The 19,983-nt window shown below is 47.2% G+C and overlaps 1 protein-coding gene and 1 long non-coding RNA gene across 8 annotated transcripts in view; one reads left to right on the top strand and one right to left on the bottom strand.

Annotated features, from left to right (window-relative positions):
• PXYLP1 (2-phosphoxylose phosphatase 1) overlaps positions 1-9,624 on the top strand; it is a 68,865-nt gene extending 59,241 nt beyond the window's left edge. For all 7 annotated transcript variants that reach the window (XM_032347304.1, XM_032347263.1, XM_032347294.1 and 4 more), the window contains 2 exons: positions 2,602-2,741; positions 7,323-9,624. In XM_032347304.1, coding sequence (XP_032203195.1) covers positions 2,602-2,741; positions 7,323-8,263 — 1,081 coding nt within the window. In that variant the 3' untranslated portion in view covers positions 8,264-9,624. The remainder of the gene's footprint in view (positions 1-2,601; positions 2,742-7,322) is intronic.
• Positions 7,950-17,646, bottom strand: LOC116593282. Its single transcript, XR_004286851.1, has 3 exons — positions 17,603-17,646; positions 16,012-16,084; positions 7,950-8,037 (listed from the first exon to the last, which is right to left on the bottom strand). It is a non-coding gene; the product is annotated as an uncharacterized LOC116593282 (long non-coding RNA).
• Positions 17,647-19,983: the final 2,337 nt, after the last annotated feature.

The raw sequence follows: 19,983 nt of genomic DNA, 5'->3' as shown, positions 1-19,983 counted from the left end.
CGACTTAGCAGGATTTTTGCTAAAACTGAGTGCACAAGTCCAAAGAATATGAAAGTCCAAAGGTTGAAGCCTAGTTGGAAAGAGGGTTCAGAGGAGCCTAACTATGGTTTACTCAAAGAGAGTCTTTGTCACAATTAGCAGTTTTGCTCATATTTCCATCGAATTATGAATATTCTAATAAACCAGGATAGGACCTTCCCATATTCAGTGCTATGGGAAGCTTGGCCTTTTCGTGAAGTATCTTAGGATGGGGTACTTCCCAGTCACATTCATTCACACGTGTTTTTGGATTATCTGCCTTGTGCCCCGTACCCTCTTGGCTGGGGGTGGAGCTGAGGACTCGGCAGGTAGGACCTGGTCATTTTGATCCAGGACAGGCCTAGGGACTCAGGTTACCTCTTCCTCTTCTTATTAAAAAGATCCGGCCATTTGCTCTCTCCTGTAAGTGAAGTTTTTCTTCCATGAATCACCATCTTTCCAGACCAAAACCAAATTGTCATATATACAGTTAGATGTTAGCATATCATTAAGCAGTCAGATGCCCTGAAAAGCTGGAATAGCTCAGCAAACACTTCCTGTAGTGAAATTTCATTCCTGAAATTGGCAGCAAAGCCTTCTCAGAGCCTCAAAAATCACCAACCTGAAATAATGGCCTCGAGCAGAACATTTGACTCCTGTTGATAGATAGCTTTGTTAATGTGGATTCATATTGGCAGCCTCATTGTCAGTCTGGAACTCTTATTCCCCAGTTTGCAAATATTTATGTGATTTAGCCCCAGGAATAATAACAGACCCTCTGTTTTTATGGAGAGACACAGTACCCTGCAGCAATCCAGGATGATTAGACTACACTGTGTCAGGGTAAGCACTCTAATTTTAAAACATTTTTTTAAAGATGGGCTCTTTTTTAGCATTATGTTTTGGAAAGCAGAGCATTTTAGCAGCCAGAGTTAACCAGGCTTTCAAGCAGGAGAGGTCTGCCGTTAGAACAGTTAGTCCTAGCTTCTTTTCATGCTGATTTAGCTTACCTGGGAACTCGTCTTATCTGCTCACTTCCGTTCAGCTGGAAAATGTGTATACATTCATCATAGGCCATTTCATTATCCAAAGAAAAGGTGTGTATATTCATAGGTCATCTCATTATTTGGAGAAAATGTGTATGTATTTACAGGTCATTTCATTATTCAGGGAAAGTGTATATTAGCAACCAGAAAGATAAATTAAATCTTGATTTACCCCAGGTACTTCATGGCAGAAATATAAGTCAGGTATTATTAAAAAAAAAAGATTTTTTTTACATCTTTGTTACATCTCTGTTACCATCCCACATAAAAAGAGATACTGTATGTGCAAAAAGCAGAGTGAACTGTAGAGAGCTGTAGAGATCTTGGTTCATAGTCGGCTAGTTCTCTTCAAAGGAGATTTCTGAGAGGGAGTTAAAAATTCCTGAGGGTGAAGTCTGAGGTAGGTTTGCTAGGAGGAAGGGGCAGCATGGGGAAAGTCTCAGACATAATAAAGAACAAGGTGTGTTGGGGGGACGGAAGGCACTTGGTTATGTGGGACCAGAGCCCAACATTAGAATGGAGAGGGTGGGGGGCCCTAGCCTCAAAGTGAGGTGGGACCAGGACAGAGTACTAGGCCACGCACTGGTCCTGGGGGCAAGGGGCGGTGCACAGGAGCAGGGAGAGCCGGCCTGGCTTTTAGGTAGAGCTCAGGCTGTGGAGAAGGCAAGATTAGGCCACAGGTAGGCCAGAAAGGAGCCCATGGCTTCCAGACAAAAGCTGCCTGCGCCAGAACCCGGGCAGTGGCTGCAGGGGTGCAGGAGAGAGGGGCAGAGAAGCCCCATGAGGACACAGCTGCAGGATTGGGTGGCAGATGGCATGTGTGGGAGCAGAGGAGGGAGAAATCAAGGAGGACTCCGGGCCTGGGCGTGATTGTCTGGGGGCAGTGGGTGGCCTCCCGAGGACGGAAAAACAGGAGGAGTGCAGGCTGGGGATGTGGGAGGTGGAGGGCAAAGCTGATTCCCCCAGCACCCAGGATGATGGATGCTGCAGCAGAGGTTGGAGGCCCATGTTAGTCCTATGGAATGTCAGGGGTCGGGCAGTATTGATACTGGAATTTAAAAATTATTGAGCCAAGGGCTCCTGAGTGGCTCAGCTGGTTAAGTGTCTGCCTTCAGCTCAGGTCATAGTCCCAGGATCAAGCCCCACATCAGGCTCCCTGCTCATCGGGAAGCCTGCTTCTCCTTTTCCTTCTGCCTGCCACTCCCCCAGCTTGTGTGCTCTAAGCTTCAGACTCTTAATTTTGGCTCAGGTCATGACCTCAGTGTCCTGAGATCTAGCCTTGTGGCGCTGGCCTGGCAGGCTCTGCTCAGCAGGGGATCTGCTGCTTTCCTTCGTCTCCCTCTGTCCCTCCCCCTGCTCCTGTGCATGCTCTTTCTCAAAATAAATAAATAAAATCTTAAAAAAAAAAAAAAAAATCAAAGTGACTGAGCCAGGACCTGTTATTATGGATGAGCAGGGTTTCTGCTGGCTGAAGTGGAAACTCGTGTGGGCTGTTTGGAAGCATAGTGACCAATGAATCTCTGTGTTCTCTCTTTAGGAAACCATATCACCCGAAACTGGAAGCTTTCGTTAGTCACATGTCGAAAGGATCTGGAGCCTCTTTTGAAAGCCCCTTACACTCCCTGCCCCTTTACCCCAATCATCCACTTTGTGAGATGGGAGAGCTCACTCAGACAGGTATGTGTGACAGCCTCGGCTCACCCCGTCTCCTGCACCCTCCTCCGTGTGGCATACATTGGAGTGAATGCTCCTGGGCAAGGCACTGTGGGCTCACAGGGACAACTGAGGACTGGCACCTCAGGCAAGAGTCCGGCGCCTGAGTCCACCAAGGTATCTAAGTAAACCTCCAATTTCTAAAAATTAAAAATAACCCTTATTCTTAGTGCAAGAGCAGTATATGGCCATGGAAGAGAAATTAGGAAAGACAGTTGAACAAAAGGAAGAAGAGTTAAAGTATCCATAATCCCAATCCACTGAAGAAATTAATCATCCTTTTTCATTTATGTGTGTGCACACATGCATACACAGTAGTATCTTACTAAGCACACTCTTTGATAACCCACTTTTTCAGTGAACAGTACATTGTGATCATCTTTCCCTGTTGATAAACATTGGTTAACAGCATCATTTCTGGGACCTACATATTAATTATCCCACTATTGCTGGACTATAATTGATATAACCAATCCCATGTTCTTAAAAACTCCAAAGAAAATGACCTGATAAGTTTTCACGTGCGAGATCTCAGAAGCAAACGCGTGGGGCAGATCCCTAGTGAGCACAGTGTTGGACTGAGTGTGTCCCTCCCAGAAGCCCAGCTTTCCCTCTGCAACCCTGCTCGTACCCTCACACAGCCAGTTCCCTGTCAGGGCAGGTTGGCAAGTTAACCGTGGGGCTACCTCCGTTAGGAAGAGAAGGAACTGGGGGTCCTAGCTAGGACCCTAGCTAGGACCCGGTAGGTCCTAGCTTCTTCCTACTTCAGTCTGGGACCTCAAAGGACCTTTGTGTGGTCACCAGCCTTTTTGGGAGAATCGGAAGGACCTGTTGGCCATGTTGTTTCCTCGTCCCACCAGTACCGTGGGACCTCAGCTCTGATGGAAGGGAGGTCTGTGTCCTGTAGTTGGCCCTGCAGAGTTTTGCCATGTTTTAGAAGCCATTATTATTGGGGAGAATATGGTGACAGAGTGGGCTGAACTGAAGACTCTGGAAGACTAGCCTTGAATAGGAGTTTTGTCAAAAGCTTTTGATTATCAGTTCCATGTGCTCGAGGTCTGCAGTAGTTTTAAAACAGGAGTTCGCATCCAACCAGACCAACCACCCCTGTTCTGTAACAAGTATCTTGTGGTGCTCCCTTAACTCTCCTGAAGTGAAATTCAAATATAATTAGAAACTTTCTAGTTACAAAATTGTAAAGAAGAGCAGTTACATCAAGTACCCTAACTATAATATAAAGGAGAAACAAAAGGAAACAAATTTATTATACAATGCTATATGTCTCAGTATAGAAGTCTGAGCACACTGTCACTAGGAAACAAAATGACACAGTCGGTTGTTTATGCTTAAATGAAAACTGGCAACTGTGACTATTACAAATGCAGACCAAGGGATATTATACTGAGGACTCTAACACCACATTTGGGGACATGATTTTTTTGACAAGTTCTGATCAAGATAAAATACAGATGTCCCTTAATTTCTCTTGTATTTCTGGAAAAAAAATCAGTGGACATTAATGATGTGTAAAAATGATTTTGTATTTATGACGCAGGTTCTAGGCTAAAGTATTTAAACAGGTTTTTCACATGTGGTAATATCTTGTAGTACTGTCAAAAGCTACGTGGGTCAGAAAACAGTTCTTTGGGGAGACTGTCTAGCTCCGTGGCCCCGGCCCAGTAGGTGTCCGGAATGTTCCTCCCTGTATCATTGTGACAACTCAACCCCAAATCCTCCCTGACAGCAGAGCCACGCTTGTTGAGAACCACTGGTTAGACCCTCTGGTGGCAAGTGACAGAAACCAACTCCAGCAAAAGATGGACATTTATTATATGGATTCAGGGTGACTCCAGAGTCTGAAGGCAAGAAGATGACCAGGCCTCCAGAGACTGGAACCAGGAATAAGAAATCTGTCTGTCCCAGCCCTGTAGTTTTGCTTTATGTCTCTCTACAGAGGGACCATCCTAGCCTCACCTAGAGATGAACGGCAAGTCCAAATTCTTGAGAGACAGTAAGAGAAAGAAAATCTGACAGGGTCCTTCACGGGTCAGTGTCCATCAGCTGACTCAGAGGTCATGGGGACTGTGCACTGAGCAGTGGGGGCCTACCCAGCCTCTCAATCCAGGGGCTGTTCCCCGAGAAGAGTTGGGGGGAGCTGGCCCTCACACATTTAGAGACACTCATTCATTCCTACCTTTCTTCTCAGTCATTCTATTGTCTACATCGTTTTCTAAATCAAGAAATCTTTTTCACGGTACTGTTTGCTCCTGTACCCTAATTCTCTTTTAATGCTCACTTTTATCTTCTATTTTAAATTTCATTAAAAATGCATAGCTGTTAGAATAACCATTTATAACTCAAACACTTTTGGTGCCCCACAGTAACTATGGAGGCCTGATCATTAGTGCCTACTCTTATTTAAGATGCTTTGGCAGCTGCTGAGTGTAGAGGGGTGGGGAGCGGCGGGATGAACAGATGCTCCCCACCTTGTCCTAAAGGAGCCCGCACGCAGCTGCTATGGGACAGCGGGCATGGAGGCGGAGGCGACTCACCGTGCTACTGCAGGCCTGCGGAAGAAACCCAGGCTGTGGAGTAGAAGGGGCCCATGGGACAGACTGCAGATGCCCCCTCCCCCCAGGGCCGGTGGTGAGTGAGATTAGCGTGTGTCAAGTGCCTGGCACGGTGCTAGCATGTGCTGGGCTGGACAATCGCAGCCCAAGTCCTGGAGAGCCCGTGGAACGGGAACAGGAAGGAATTCTTGGTCTGACCTGGGGGAGGAAGAAGGAAGGCTACAGAGTGGGCCATATTGGAGCCAGGCACCGGGTGAGGATTTCTCTAGGCTGAGAAATGCGAAGGGCATGACCAAGGTCATAAAGATGCAGGCTGGGTTTGGAGACATTAAGAGGCTCTAAATTGCTAGAACTTCGTATTTCTGCCTGAAAAGACAGGGGAGAAGGTGCTACGAGCAGGGACTAAGAGGGCAAAGTTGGGCCCACATTGGGCTGAGTGCCAGCTCTGCGACCTCTTAACAGTGATTGGCTCAGGGCCTCGGTTTCCTTGGCTGTAAAATAAAGAAAATGGAAATAATAATACGCCTACTTTATTGGGTTTTTATGAGGTTGAATGGAAGAAGGTCTGAACATGGGAAGCACTCAAACCTAAGATACACAACCTGGAGATATAAGGCAGGCCCAGAGGCCAACCGGGGCCAGACACAGATTCTTAATGTTTGTCATCATGTTTTGTCTCTTTTTGCAAACCATTTTTGGAAATGCGTTAAGACCTGTGTCAGCCCAGATCTCTCAGGGAATTCTGTGCTCGATATACTTCCTTCAGAATGGGATGCAGACGTCCTTGGTAATGTTTTCCTGAGCTGTTCCCCTTCCTGGGCCAGTGCCTTGCCTTGTGTCTCACACATCTCCACCTCGAGTTGTCTCAGGTTTTCACACAGTTTGGGCATCTGAATAAGCAACATTGGTCATGACCTGGTCGGGGTGGGGGACTGCGTGTGGTTGACCCTCAGAGAATGCAGATCTGTTACTGGGATTCCATCCCCCTACATCCTGCTGCCTGGAGGGTAAGCTTGCTTTCATCTGGGATTGTCTTCTACTTGAAGATAAGGCTCTTCTTTTCTTTGTTTTTTGGTTTTTGTTTTTTTCCAAGATAATTTGTTACCGTACTGGGGTAGTTCAAGACTAAAACTTTTTAAACTTTTAGTTGGCAGGTAAATTTAAAATTCTTGCTCCTATCCATGTTCTATTTGCCATTTCTGTACCCCTATCTCCCCAGGTAATACTGGTTTCGTATGCATCCTTCCAAATTTTCTTTATGTAAAACACAAACTGCAAATACACATTCTTATTTTTTCCTCATTTTTATTTAAAAGGAGTATAATAAATGTACTGTTCTGCCCCTTGTTTTTCCCAAATACTCTATCCAAGGGTCTGAAAGAACATTCCATATCTCCACAGACAGAATGTCCTTGATGAGCAGGTAAATGCCCCAGGAGGCTTAGGCAGAATGTACCTAGAAGGTTAGCAGCAAGCCTTCACTTGGGAGAGTAGGAAGAATGAGGCAAAGGAGAGAACCCCCCAATAGTGAGAGGACTAAGCAGCCAGCAGCACCTTTTTCTCTTTACCTGTCTGATTTCCGTGGGCCCTCCCTGCACACTAACGAATACTGTGTCCCTGGGGAGGAGGAAGAAAGCTCTTCTTAAGCCCATGCCAGTTACAGCCTTGACATCTGCCAGCAGGCTCGACAGCTGCCGTCTAAGGCCCCCCCCTGGTCACAACGCCTCCTCCCAGGGAAGGGAGGGATTGAGCAGATGGTCCTGGTGCTCCCCTCTGCTCATCCCTTCCTGGATAATCCCAAGGGGCTCCCCTCATGAGTTCACACAAACCCATTCCTGTAGCTTCCACATGCTGGTTTTGATTATATTCCCATGCACAATGGAAAGCACTGCAGAGTCGGCCTCTGACTCCGTCTCCCTTTGCTACTCCTTCTGCTGAGCTGGTAGTGAGGACAGTTTGTGTCCCTGTGTTTCAGGAGTTGTGCAGCATTTGCAGAATGGCCAGCTGCTGAGGGACATATATCTAAAGAAACACAAACTCCTGCCGAGTGACTGGTCCACAGACCACCTCTACTTGGAGACCACTGGGAAAAGCCGGACCCTACAAAGTGGGCTGGCCTTGCTTTATGGCTTTCTCCCAGATTTTGACTGGAAGAAGATTCATTTCAGGCATCAGCCAAGCGCTCTGTTCTGCTCCGGAAATTGCTATTGCCCCATGAGAAACCAGTACCTGGAAAAGGAGCAGCGTCGGCAGTACCTCTTACGTCTGAAAAACAGCCAGCTGGAGAGGACCTACGAGGACATGGCCAGGATTGTGGACGTCCCCACCAAGCAACTTCGCGCTGCCAACCCCATAGACTCCATGCTCTGCCGCTTCTGCCACAACGTCAGCTTCCCATGCACGAGGAACGGCTGTATCGACATGGAGCACTTCAAGGTGATCAAGACGCATCAGATAGAGGATGAGAGAGAGAGGCGGGAGAAGAAGCTCTATTTGGGCTATGCGCTCCTGGGCGCCCACCCCATCCTGAACCAGACTGTCAACCGGATGCAGCGTGCCGCGGAGGGCAGGAAAGAGGAGGTCTTTGCCCTCTACTCTGCTCATGATGTCACTCTGTCACCGGTTCTTAGCGCCTTGGGCCTGATGGAAGCCAGATTCCCAAGATTTGCAGCTAGGTTGATCTTGGAGCTCTGGCAAGACCGAGAAAAGCCAAGTGAGCATTCTGTCCGGATTCTTTATAATGGCGTCGATGTCACATTCCATACCTCTTTTTGCCAGGACCACCACAAGCATTCCTCCAAGCCCATGTGCCCCCTCGAAAACTTAGTCCGCTTTGTCAAGCGGGACATGTTTGTGGCCCTGGGGAGTAGCGGTAGTACTAATTATTACGACGCATGTCACAGGGAAGGATTCTAGAAGGGAGGGAGTGCAGGACTGATAGAATCTATGCCAATACAGAAGGATGGAAAGGGTCCACTTCTAGATCTGTCCATTGTCAAGGGTATAAGACTATTGATTTATATAAAGGCTAGAAATCATGTTTGAGCCACGTGGATGATTGGGTTGAACGGGAAGCACATCGCTATAATTGGGTTCGTGGGTTACTTGGTACATCACGGCCAGTTCATAGAAAGAGGAAGGTACTTCCGTCGTAGCCTGAGTTTGCTCATGATGCCACAGGGTATGTCAATACCCAGAGCTGCCAATCCATATGTATAGTATTTCGATCTGCAGGGGTATCATATGATGGAACCAGCAAACCTCAACCAAAATTTTCTTCATCTGGGGTGGTTTTGCCTTGTTCCTGTTCAGCAAAACCATTCCCGAAGTGATTTATCTATACATTGGGGTTGGTACATTTTTCCCGTACAGAGCCAGATAGTAAAGACTGTGGACTCTGGGGTCCCAGAGGCCACATACAATCATGTGACATGAAAGCAACCATAGACAGCATGGAAACAAACGAGTGTGGCTATATTCACAGCCCGAGTTTGCTGACCCCTAATCTCAGAAACACAGGCTCTGCTACATTTGCACTTCCAGCACTTTGAGAACCAGTTAAGTGCAAAAAATTATTCAGTGGTGCCTCCAGGAACTTCTGCGAGAAACACCAAATTTGCTCTGTAGCTGGTGTGATAACAAAACTTGAGGGGAAATAAACATCAAATCAGAATGAATCGTAGAAAAATTATTAGAATAATACTTGATGTTCATGATGATTATGGTAGGTATGTTTTAAATATCTGTCTGCTGTAGTCTATTTGCTGTATAGGCTGAAATTTTTGTATTCTATTTAGTATTTTTATAGTCTAGGGAACTATTTTCTAAGACTGGTTTTAGATGTGCTCCTAGTCCTAGGTAAAATTCAATTTACCATACCTGCTTGGTGGTTAGAAGGAAGCTAGACGCTGAATTCAAGCACTTTCTTCCAATAAAACTAATTATGGCTTATTCCCTTTGATAAGCTGTAGAATTGGATCAATTTTTAAACCGTCTGCATCAATTTCAAATGGTAAATTCTAATTGATTTTTAAATAAGCTTTTGGGAGAACTTTGTTATAGATAGCTAAATAATCTTTCTAAGATATTTTATATATTAGAAGCAATTGTAATTAAATCTGTGGTTTCTGAACTAAAATGGTGCTAGTTCCATGTGAAGAAATGTAAAGTGCAAGTGAGATTCTGAAGTGTCTTTGGCATTCCACACTTTCCTCTTTGTTTTTGTCTAATGTTGCCTTTGGATACGTCTGTTTCTATAAATAAATTTTTGAAGAATACTCATACATGTAAGTCATGGTTTGTACCTACAAGGCATTCTAGTTCTCTTCAAGTAAGTTCCCAAATTGTAGAAACTTATTTATTTATTTAGTGTAAGTAAAAATGTTTAAATTAAAGAACTCCCCGGTGTGCGTGGAAAAGGGAGGCTAGGCCATGCTGGCCCACCAGAGATGGAGGAAAGGGACAGCAGTGCTGGGCCTGAGGGCCAGGGCTTCCAGCTCTGACAGCAGCATCCCGGCTCCGTGGGCTGGGAGGCCGTGCACAGATAGCGGCCTTGGCGTGGTTTAAAATCTATCTTAAATCTTCCTTTTATTGCTGAAAATCACGTGTTGTCTCTTGAGTAGTTAAAACTGTTGTTTTTTGCTTCCACTCACAGTATATCCAAATTAGAACTACTAAACACAGCTTGAAAATGTAAAACTAAAAGTGGATCAGAAGATATTTTAAAAATCAGATTGAGGGGCACCTGGGTGGCTCAGTCGGTTAAGCTTCTGCCTCTCGGTTTTGGTCCAGGTCATGATCGCAAGAGTTGTGAGATGGAGCCCTGCCATGCACATCAGGCTCTCAGGCCCTGGGTTCAGCAGGGAGTCTGCTTGAGATTCTCTCTCCCCACCCCCACCATCCTCTGTCCCTACCCCAACCCCTGCTCTTGTGGGAGGAGGACCCCTCTCTCACTCGTCTCTCAAATAAATCTTTAAAAAGAATCAGTGTGGGGGCGCCTGGGTGACTCAGTGGGTTAAAGCCTCTGCTCTCAGCTCAGGTCACGATCCCAGGGTCCTGGGATCGAGCCCCACATTGGGCTCTCAGCTCATCGGGGAGCCTGCTTCCCCTTCTCTCTCTGCCTGTCTCTCTGCCTGCTTGTGATCTCTGTCCGTCAAATAAATAAATCTTAAAAAAAAAAAAAAAAAGAATCCGTTTGAAACAGCTATTGGTAAAGGTAAATATGTTGGATATTAAAAGCGTAGCTAAAGGTTTTGCCTCCCAAGACCTCAGGTGTGCACATGATTTACACATCTTCCTTAGTATTAAGTTCCAAGACATCTCGCTCCATAAACAAACGCTGATCACTGAGCTGAGATTAATGCATCCAGGTCTTGGTTTCTGGACAGTGGTCTTGATGGCTTAGTTCATGGCAGGTGTGGGCGTGCACATGTGCACATTCAGCTTTCTTGCTTTTATGATTAAAATTAATACACGCACACTGGAAAACAATCAGACTATACTGAAAACAACTTCAAAAGTGAAGTTCTCTTCTATTCCCACCTCCAGAGACAACACTGTGGGATGTTTGACAGATATTCCTCCAGAAATTTTCCACGCAGATGTGAGATTGAGTTGGGCATCAGGCTCCGAGCTTAGGGTGGAGTCTGCTTAAGACTCCCCCTTTCTCTCAAATAAATAAATCTTTAAATATCATTAAAAATGAGTAAAACTGAAACTTAAAACCAAGGTACTAGAATGGGGCGACATGCTTTTGAGGTACACAGAACAAGCAGAAACTAGCAGCTATAAGTAGTTAACCCTTTTTCAATACTGCTAGATAATTATTAATATACTAGAGTAGTATTTCTCCACTTTCACTTATAAACAGAATTGAAGAACTCTATACTGCTATTAAGCCTGCTTGAGGGTCTTTGAAGCCACAGCAGAATTGGGCTTTGGAAAGATGTGACTGATTCCTCTCTCTAGGACCCCTAGACTGAGACAGGAGAGGCAGGGATGCGTGCTTCCATCTTCAGGAAGCCTGAACTGATGCAGCAGCCCAGCTAGTGTGGGTGTAGCCCTGTGTGTTTAAACATAGCCGCAAGTCAAAAGCCAAGAACAGCCAGGGTTTACAGTGCGGTTCTGGCTTGGACGGTGGCCAGAGTTCTGGCCCGGGCGCCAGTTAGCCGCCATTGCCCAAGGCCACTGGACTAAATGCTGGGCTTGCACCCCTGTATAATGTCTGTCCTGTGACCGTCTCATGAATAATAACAGCTTCTGCTTAAGAGGAACCCACTGAATGCCTAGAGTCTGCTCAGGCTTTCCTGGCCTCTGCAGCCCATCTGCCAGCTGAGCCTGGCCTTGAGGAGCAGCGGGTGGGCCTGGAGAGTCAGCTTCGCTCCACCCAGAGCTGCAGAGCCCCTTAGCATGGGGGCAGCCTGAGGCCTGGCATCTGAATAACTGAGTAATAACAGCACTGCTGTGGGCTCCGTGCTTCCCTTGAGGGGCCCCACAAGCATTTCTTTATCAGTCCCAACAACCCTCTCGAGAAGTTTCTATTACCCCTCATACAAATGAGGAAAGAGGCTGAAGTTGGTGGGAGGGGGGCAGGGGATGAAGTCACTTTTCCAAAGGAAAACTCAAAGCCTAGAGGCTAACTAACCCAAGCGTCTATGACGCCCATGAATTTGAGTGCGTGTGCTGTGTGACCCACCGGGGCTTTTCTTAGACTAATTTAATCCTCCCAACCACCCTACAAGATACCATCTTTGCTGATGAATATCAAGTAGTACTAAAACATAGTGGGGTTACAACTGTTACAAATTTAAATCTAAATGAACAGGAGACTATTCCAAAGGTGCCCCTGACCATCTGTGGTTGCTGTTTTTGTTAAGAAAAAACCACTCATATAATGTAAAACTAATTTTGGCTGTGATGCTATATTATATTCAGCCATTAGGAGATAGCATGAAACATCATTTGTAGCCTTCAGGACCCAAGTCTGGTATCTGTAAAGGAGACAGGGTAGTTTGGGGCTGTGTTTTTTTGTGTGTGGTTTTTTTTTTTTTTTTTAAGATTTTATTTATTTATTTGACAGAGAGAAATCACAAGTAGCTGGAAAGGCAGGCAGAGAGAGAGAGAGGGAAGCAGGCTCCCCGCTGAACAGAGAGCCTGTGCGGGACTCGATCCCAGGACCCTGAGATCATGACCTGAGCTGAAGGCAGCGGCTTAACCCACTGAGCCACCCAGGCACCCTGGGGCTGTGTTTTAATAGGGAGGCCAGCTGTTTGCCTGGGACTGACGAGTGTTTCAGCATGCAGGATCCTCCTTGCTAAAACCGAGCAAGATCCAGGCACACTGGGACGGGCTGGTTGCGTGGTGTCACATGAGACGCGTTTTAGGGAGTACCACCATTCCCAATTCTGAGAGACAGGTTAAGTCTGACGGAGTGACTCAGCCAAGGTTTCCCATGCCTAGCGAGTGTGCGTGGGGGGTGGGACTCCAAGCTACTGCCCATGTTCCTAAGCAGGACTTGACAGTGGCTCTCAGAACTATTTAGGACTCTGGGGTTCCATGAAACAGAAACCTGAATACAGTAGTTAAGCAAACTAAGCCTTTCATTTTCTCCAGTGGCCCTACCATTTCATCAGGAAACCAGACTGCTGTTTACATCTTACTGGCCAGGAGAGGGTCCCTGGGCTCACCTCCATTGCAAAAGAATCGAGGAAAGTACTTTTATTGGGCACATTGCTGTATCCAATCCGGCCCAGGGCCGGATTCAGGGGTCCCTGAAGGGCGACCCCAACTTCAGTGTTCCCCACAGGGTCAGCACAGTGCACTTCTGCCTCCCCTGCTGTCTTCCATTCCTCCACAGCGTTGGCCCCAAGAACATTCCCTGGTACACTTCCCACACCCATCCCTATCTGAGTCTGCCCTGGGAAACAACTTGCAGCAGAGGGCAAGCAAATCCTAGGGCCTGAGACCTCTGCGAGTTAGGGCAGAAAAACTCGTGTCATTTACTTGAAAGGGATAACATATCTACTGATTACAAATTTCTTCTATCACTGCCTTTGCGGGGCTTATTTTATTGTGGAAGTTAAGTAAGCACAGAAGAAGCAGTAGGAGAAACTTGATCCTGAACAGCCCAAAACTGATTACAGAGAACTGTTATACGAAGATTTCCCATTTACTGAACACACACCAGGGGCTGGACACTGGGCTAAATAAGCATCCAACGGACCTAGACTTTATGTCATACAAGATGTGTAAGCATTTTTTATCTTCACTGTGTAGGTCAGGAGACTGAGGCTCAGAGGAGGATCCCACAGTCAGTAGGAGGTGGCAGATCCAGGACTGGAACATGGCTCATCCCAGACTACAAAGTCCTTCCAGCTCTCCTGGCCCACCGCTTCCTCTGCCCCTTTACTCCACCACCCTCATAAAAGCAAATTAGCAGGAACACCTGGGTGGCTTAGTTGATTAAGCCACTGCCTTTGGCTCAGGTCATGATCCCAGGGTCCTGGGATCGAGTCCCACATTGGGCTCCTTGCTCAGCGGGGACCCTGCTTCTCTCTCTGCCTCTGCCTACCACTCTGCCTGCTTGTTTAAATAAATAAATAAATATCAACAACAAATCAATGAGTTTAAAAAGAAAAGGGCAAATTAGCAGAACCTGAAACCGGGGGTATAGCAGAGTGGATCCTAGCCCAGGAAATGATCTCTGCTACATTCATCTTTCTAGCTCCTTTCCTTTTCTCTTCCCATTTTTAAAAAAGACTGTATTTATTTGAGAGAGAGAGAGAGAGAGCGAGCATGAGCAGGAGGGAGGGAAGAGGGAAAGGGAGAAGCAGACTCCCCACTGAGCAGGGACCCAAACTGGGACTCAATCCCAGGACCCTGAAATCATGACCTGAGCTGAAGGCAGATGCTTAACCAACTGAGCCACCCAGGTATCCCTCTTCCCACCTTTTTTTTTTTTTTTTAAAGATTTTATTTGTTAGAGAGAGAGATACAGAGCGCAAGCACAGGCAGACAGAGTGGCAGGCTAGAGGCAGAGGGAGAAGCAGGCTCCCTGCCGAGCAAGGAGCCCGATGTGGGACTCGATCCCAGAACGCTGGGATCATGACCTGAGCCGAAGGCAGCCGCTTAACCAACTGAGCCACCCAGGCGTCCCTTCCCACTTTTTTCTAATGCAACATTTCCAAGGAAGTAGGATCACCTTATAGTGGGTTGTTTTAGCCTGGGTTCTGAAAGCTGCCTGAGAACAAAATCTTAGGTGTAGATGTTTATTAGGGAATGTGCTCCCAAGGAGCAGAAGTGAAAGACAGGGAAGGGGACAAAGGGGAGAGGGAAAGCCACAGGGAAGCTGCATACTGAGCTGATATGGTGACTGGTTACTCTAGTCAGGACTACCTAAGAAACCTGAGACACAGCTGAATTGTTTACCTGGAGGAAGACCAGGGAAGGGGGGACATCCCCATCCTCTGCTCTCTACCCCACACACTGGGTTGAACATGCATCAGGGCAGAGGGCTCACCTGGGCTCTCTGGCATCTGAGAACCCCTGGGGTGGAAAGCAAAAGAATGAGGTCCTATCAGGTCCTGGGCCCAGTCACTGCAACAGTGGCCCACAAAGACACAAGGCCGAGAGGATAGGGAGTGGAGCAGGGGATGTGTTTGATGTGAGGGTGAGTCGGCATTCACTGAGGGCCTTGTAAGGGCCTATTTAGCCAGAGCGATTCCATCCGGTTAAACAGTGATTTTGTTGTTTATGCAGTAAAACTCAAACTGACCCTACACCCCCATCCCCGGGGAACTTACTTAAAAGCAAGTCTGGGAAACCAGTAGAATGTGGTTGAACGATAACAGAGCCCAAATACAAGGGCGGGTCAGGTCAGATGGAGACAACAGAGCCTGAATGAGGGGATGAGTTCTCACCAAGGTGATAGGCTAGTTCAAATAGCTACTATGGGGTGAATTGTAATTCAATTGGCCACTCGTGTGTGACCTAGCATGACTGTGCAGCTTTCTCTGTGTGCTACAATCTCATTGGTCACCTGTGTGTGGCCAGGCTTAACCACATGGCCTTTGCTCTATAAAAGTTAGTCTGTGAGGCTGGGGGTGGTAGCTCTCTCTGTAAGAGGCATCCCTGAATGGTCGGTTTGATTCTCAATGCTTGGCGTGAAATAAAGCTTTGCTTGACCTTCGCTTTGTATCAGTCTCACTCCTTTGACCATGTCATTGCAAGGCCTCAGCGTCTTGGGCACTGCACTGTGCTTTAGAAGCAAAACCTTGTTTCAGCCTCAAAACCATACTGTGACTTGGAAGTCATCCTTACTGTCTCCCAGTTTTCAGATGGAGAAAGAAACCAAGAGGAGAGGTCCCCCACCAAGGCCCCACAGCAGGGAAGTGGCAGAAGTGGGAGTCAAAGCAGCCGATTCCCAAGCCCTTGCTCCTCATCATGACACCATCATAGTAAACATTCCCCCCAGGTCCAATATAAAGTATGTGTGAGGGTTACTCACACGCTAACTCCTTACTCAGGATTCCTCTCTGACGTCTGGACTGTACAGATCAAACCGTGCCCCTCCTTGTTAAAACCCTGTCTCCTCCTCTACCTTCTAGATGAAATCCAAGCTCCGTAAGGTGACTCACAAGGCCCTTCATGGTCTGACTCCCACTTACCTCTCCAGCTTTGTTACTGCAAGGCCGAAGCGGTTGTGCCCAGATTGCCATTGTTGACACATTTTGTGTGTGCCTGGGAGAGAGGAAAAGGGTTTTAATGTCACTACGTGGGTGGCCAGGTTTGCAGAATCTCTGAAGGGTCAGTCCTCTCCTGTCCAGAGCCCATCCCCACCCCCAGCAAATCTTCCTCAGGACCTAACAATCTCCCAGTCTTTCACTTTCTTCTCCTTCCCCAGTTGTATCTGGAGTTGGGTTTCCCAGAAAGGTAAAGAGACTTGGAACCACATAGACTGAGTTCAAAAGCAGTTCCACACCACTTCCCAGCTGTGAGACCTCAGATGCCCCGTCTGTAAAGTGGGGATGACACCTTCTGGGAGAGTGTACATAAAGCACCAGGCACACAGGACACCTCTACCGTCACTACTGTCCCCGAGTTATTCTTTCTTTTAACTGCTCTGACAAGCAAACCAGCTGCAGCCAGACTATGCCCTTGCCCATTAACCCAGGAAGCCCATCTCAGGGCATAACCTCATGCTCCACGCATAACCAGGAGACACAACTACCTGGGCCCATGCACGTCCCTTTGGGGGAGAAAAGAACTACAATCTTCTGAGTCCTGCCTTGGTGCCCAGGGCCATATCTGACACTTTATATAAACATCTCAGCCATTCCCAGGGGGAAATCAAGCTCATAGCTCATCCTTTCCCCACATTGCCTTCATTGTCTATATCTAACCTCCATCTTTGTGTCTTAGTTACTGGCCACTGCAGAAGCAGTCGCTTCCAGGGAGCCCAGCAAAGAAATGGGAGTCACTGGCTTAGGTCCATTGGCCTAGCCCCTCCTGGGCCCCTAGAGAAGCTGAAGCAGCAGCCCAGAAAGTGAAATGCACCTGGACAGAAGACAGATCCTTCCCTCAGCTTTGGGGAGTTGCTCCCCTCTGTATTCTAGGAGAGAGAGGGGTAAGGGGCCTCTCCTCCATTCACCCTCCTCCCCCCATGGCTGGTATGCTCCTGGCATCAGGGCCTGGGATTGGCAAGTCCTCCTAGTCAGCAGCTTCCCGGCCTCCTCTTAGGAGTCAAGTATATCTTGGTTGAGCACTTCCTGGGGGAGAAATCCTTTCAGGAGCCCACTGGCCAGAGATTGGACTCCCACAAGCCTCAAGTTTAGCTCTGAACAGGGCCTAGTGTGGATGTGACTGGGGAACCACACTGCCCTCTACTGGCAACTCGGCCTGACCCTTGTCCCTTGTCCTAACAGCTTTTTCTTTCCCGGCTCCCAACACCAGAGGACGCCTCCTTCCCAGAGACCTAAGGCTCCCTCTGGTGGCCTCGGAGTCAACTCTTCTCTCCGCCTACACAGGAGTCCACACTTAACCCTTGAGGGAACTTTCCAAGACCCCCAGTGCACGCCTCAAAATGCAGGTAGTACTGAACATTACATAGACGATGTTTTTTCCTATACACAGGAACCTATGGCAGAGTTTAATTTATAAATTAGGCACAGTAAGAATTAACAATATTAATGATGAAACGGAACAATTATGACAATATACTGTAATAAAAGTTCTATGAATGAGGTCTCTCTCCCTCACCTCTTCTTCCCTCAAAATATCTTCTTGTACTGCACTAACCCTCCTCCTTATGATGATTTGAGATCATAAAATGCCAACATGATGAGATGAAGTGAGTGAACAATGTAGGCACTGTGATGTAGTGTCAGGCTACTACTGACCTCCTGATGATAACCCAGAGGAAGGATCATATGGTTCCCAACCACAGACCACAAACACAGGTAGCTGAAACCATGCAAAGCAAAACGGCAAACACAGGAGTGTGTGTGTTACTGTACTGTCGTCATCAGGATGTAGCAAATAGAAACACACTTTGCATCCAGATGGTTTCACCCCAGCTGCCCTTTTGTCCCACTGGCGACCCAGCTGTTCGGCATTCTCAACAACTGGCTCCCTGATGAATGGGCTGATCATTAAATCGACCTTCAACTGATGGATCCTGATGGACTACTGTCCATCTGAAAAACTACCCCTAAATGACTGGCCGGTTGGCTGATTTTCTAAACCACAAATCATTTGACTGACCTACTGGCTTTTTAAATGACCTACTAACACTAAATAACTAAACATCTGATGGGCTTGAACTGGCTGCCTGCTGACTCTTCCACTAACCAGCTAAATGACAGCCCAGCAGAGAACTTGCAGACTGACAGTGTAACTCCATAACTAAGGGTAACAGAAAGATGGAAACTGGCTGCCCCTTCCTCATACCCTGACTCCTCTAGGTGCTTGGGGTCCTACTTTTCTCCCCTCTAGGCCCACTTGAAAACTACAGAGAGGAAAACTGACCTTCTGATCTACCTCTAGTGAGGTTCTTAACCAGGGATTAATAGATGGGTCTCAATTTTGTTCTCACAATAGTATGGATATATAGCTGTGTTTATCTAAGAAGAAAGTTCACAAAGTTCATTGGAATCTTAACAGTCCAGCACACACAGACATGTTCAGAATTACTGCTCTGGGAAAAGCTTCAGCAAAATTCAGATAAGCAAATTACCTGAATTCAAACCCCATTTATCCCTCCTATCAGGCCAGGGTGGCAGGAATTTAACAGGAAAAGTCAGAGTCATAATGGACGTGATGTAGGAAGGATAGACAGAGCTGTGTGTGAAGTTTCCAGAGAAGCACAAAGAATCAACGTGTGTCCATTTGGTCTGGAAGCCACACATAGCCCAAGATGGCAGGGCATCTTGGGCATTTACCAGGGCCCTTGTCTGGGGCATGTAGTATATGTGAGTATATGATCATGGGTAACTATATAACTGTGTGTATTTTCACATCAAGTGTGCTCACAAGGGTGGGTATAACAGAGCTTTGTGAGTATGTGAATGAATGTCCTTTGGGTTAAAGCATGCATCTGAATTGTTTTGACAATAAATTTGCACATGTGCTCAGTCAAGGACTCCTTGAGTGTTTTTTTGGAGTTGAGACAGATTAAGAGTAAGAATTTCACAAAGCGAAATCATCTGCAGACATGACAGCAGCCCACACCAGAAATCTGGGAATCCTCAACTCCTCCCTCACCCTGAACCCTTATCATCCACTTCAGTCCACACTGCCACTGCCACCATGAGCTTTTAAAAAAAAAAAATAAAATAAAAGATTATTTATTTGCCAGAGAGAGAGAGCACAAGCAAGGGGAGTGGCAGGCAGAAGAAGCAGGCTCCCTGCTAAGCAATGAACGGGATATGGGACTGATCCCAGGACCCCAGGATCATGACCTGAGCAGATGGCAGACGCTTAACCAACTGAGCCACCAGGCATACTCCACCAACAGCTCTTATCACATCTCCCTGGACATAGCTTGGTCCGCAATGCACTCTCTCGGTGACCTTTCCCAACCACAGCCACAAGTGACATAAATAAAATAAGGGACGCAGCGCACGGCTGCCTGAAAGGGAGAACACCTATAGACGGTCAGAGGACCACACCATCTCCTCAGTAACTCAAAGTTCCTTTCAAGGTCGTTGCCGTGATCACTGGGGTCCCTGGGCTCTCGAAGCCCCAGTATTTGGACGTATAGCCTCGTTCTAGTCCTAAATCACATCCCAAGGTTTTGGCTCTGATGCCTCTTCCTCCAGGCCCTAATGCACTGCCCCGGCATCTAGCATCTTGGAGATTCTCACAAACCGCTGTAATTGCCCAATTACAGTTTGCAATTAAAATTGACAGAAGACCCAAGCCCGTTCTAAACCGGGACCCCATGAGACAAGGAGCCGAAGAGAACTCAGTTCGAAGACCAGCGCAACAAAGGTGCCCTTGTCTCTTACCCGCGGGGGGGCAGAGCCGGAACCGCACGGTGAAAACAGAAGTGCGCGTGCGCAAAGTGAGGGTTGGAACTACGATTCCCAGAACCCTTCTGAGAGACTTCGTTTTCCAGAAAGGCCCGTGCGGTCCCCGCC

Source organism: Mustela erminea, chromosome 1 (assembly GCF_009829155.1).
Source record: "Mustela erminea isolate mMusErm1 chromosome 1, mMusErm1.Pri, whole genome shotgun sequence".
NCBI lineage: Eukaryota > Metazoa > Chordata > Mammalia > Carnivora > Mustelidae > Mustela > Mustela erminea.
This window is presented reverse-complemented; position numbering and strand designations above follow the sequence as displayed.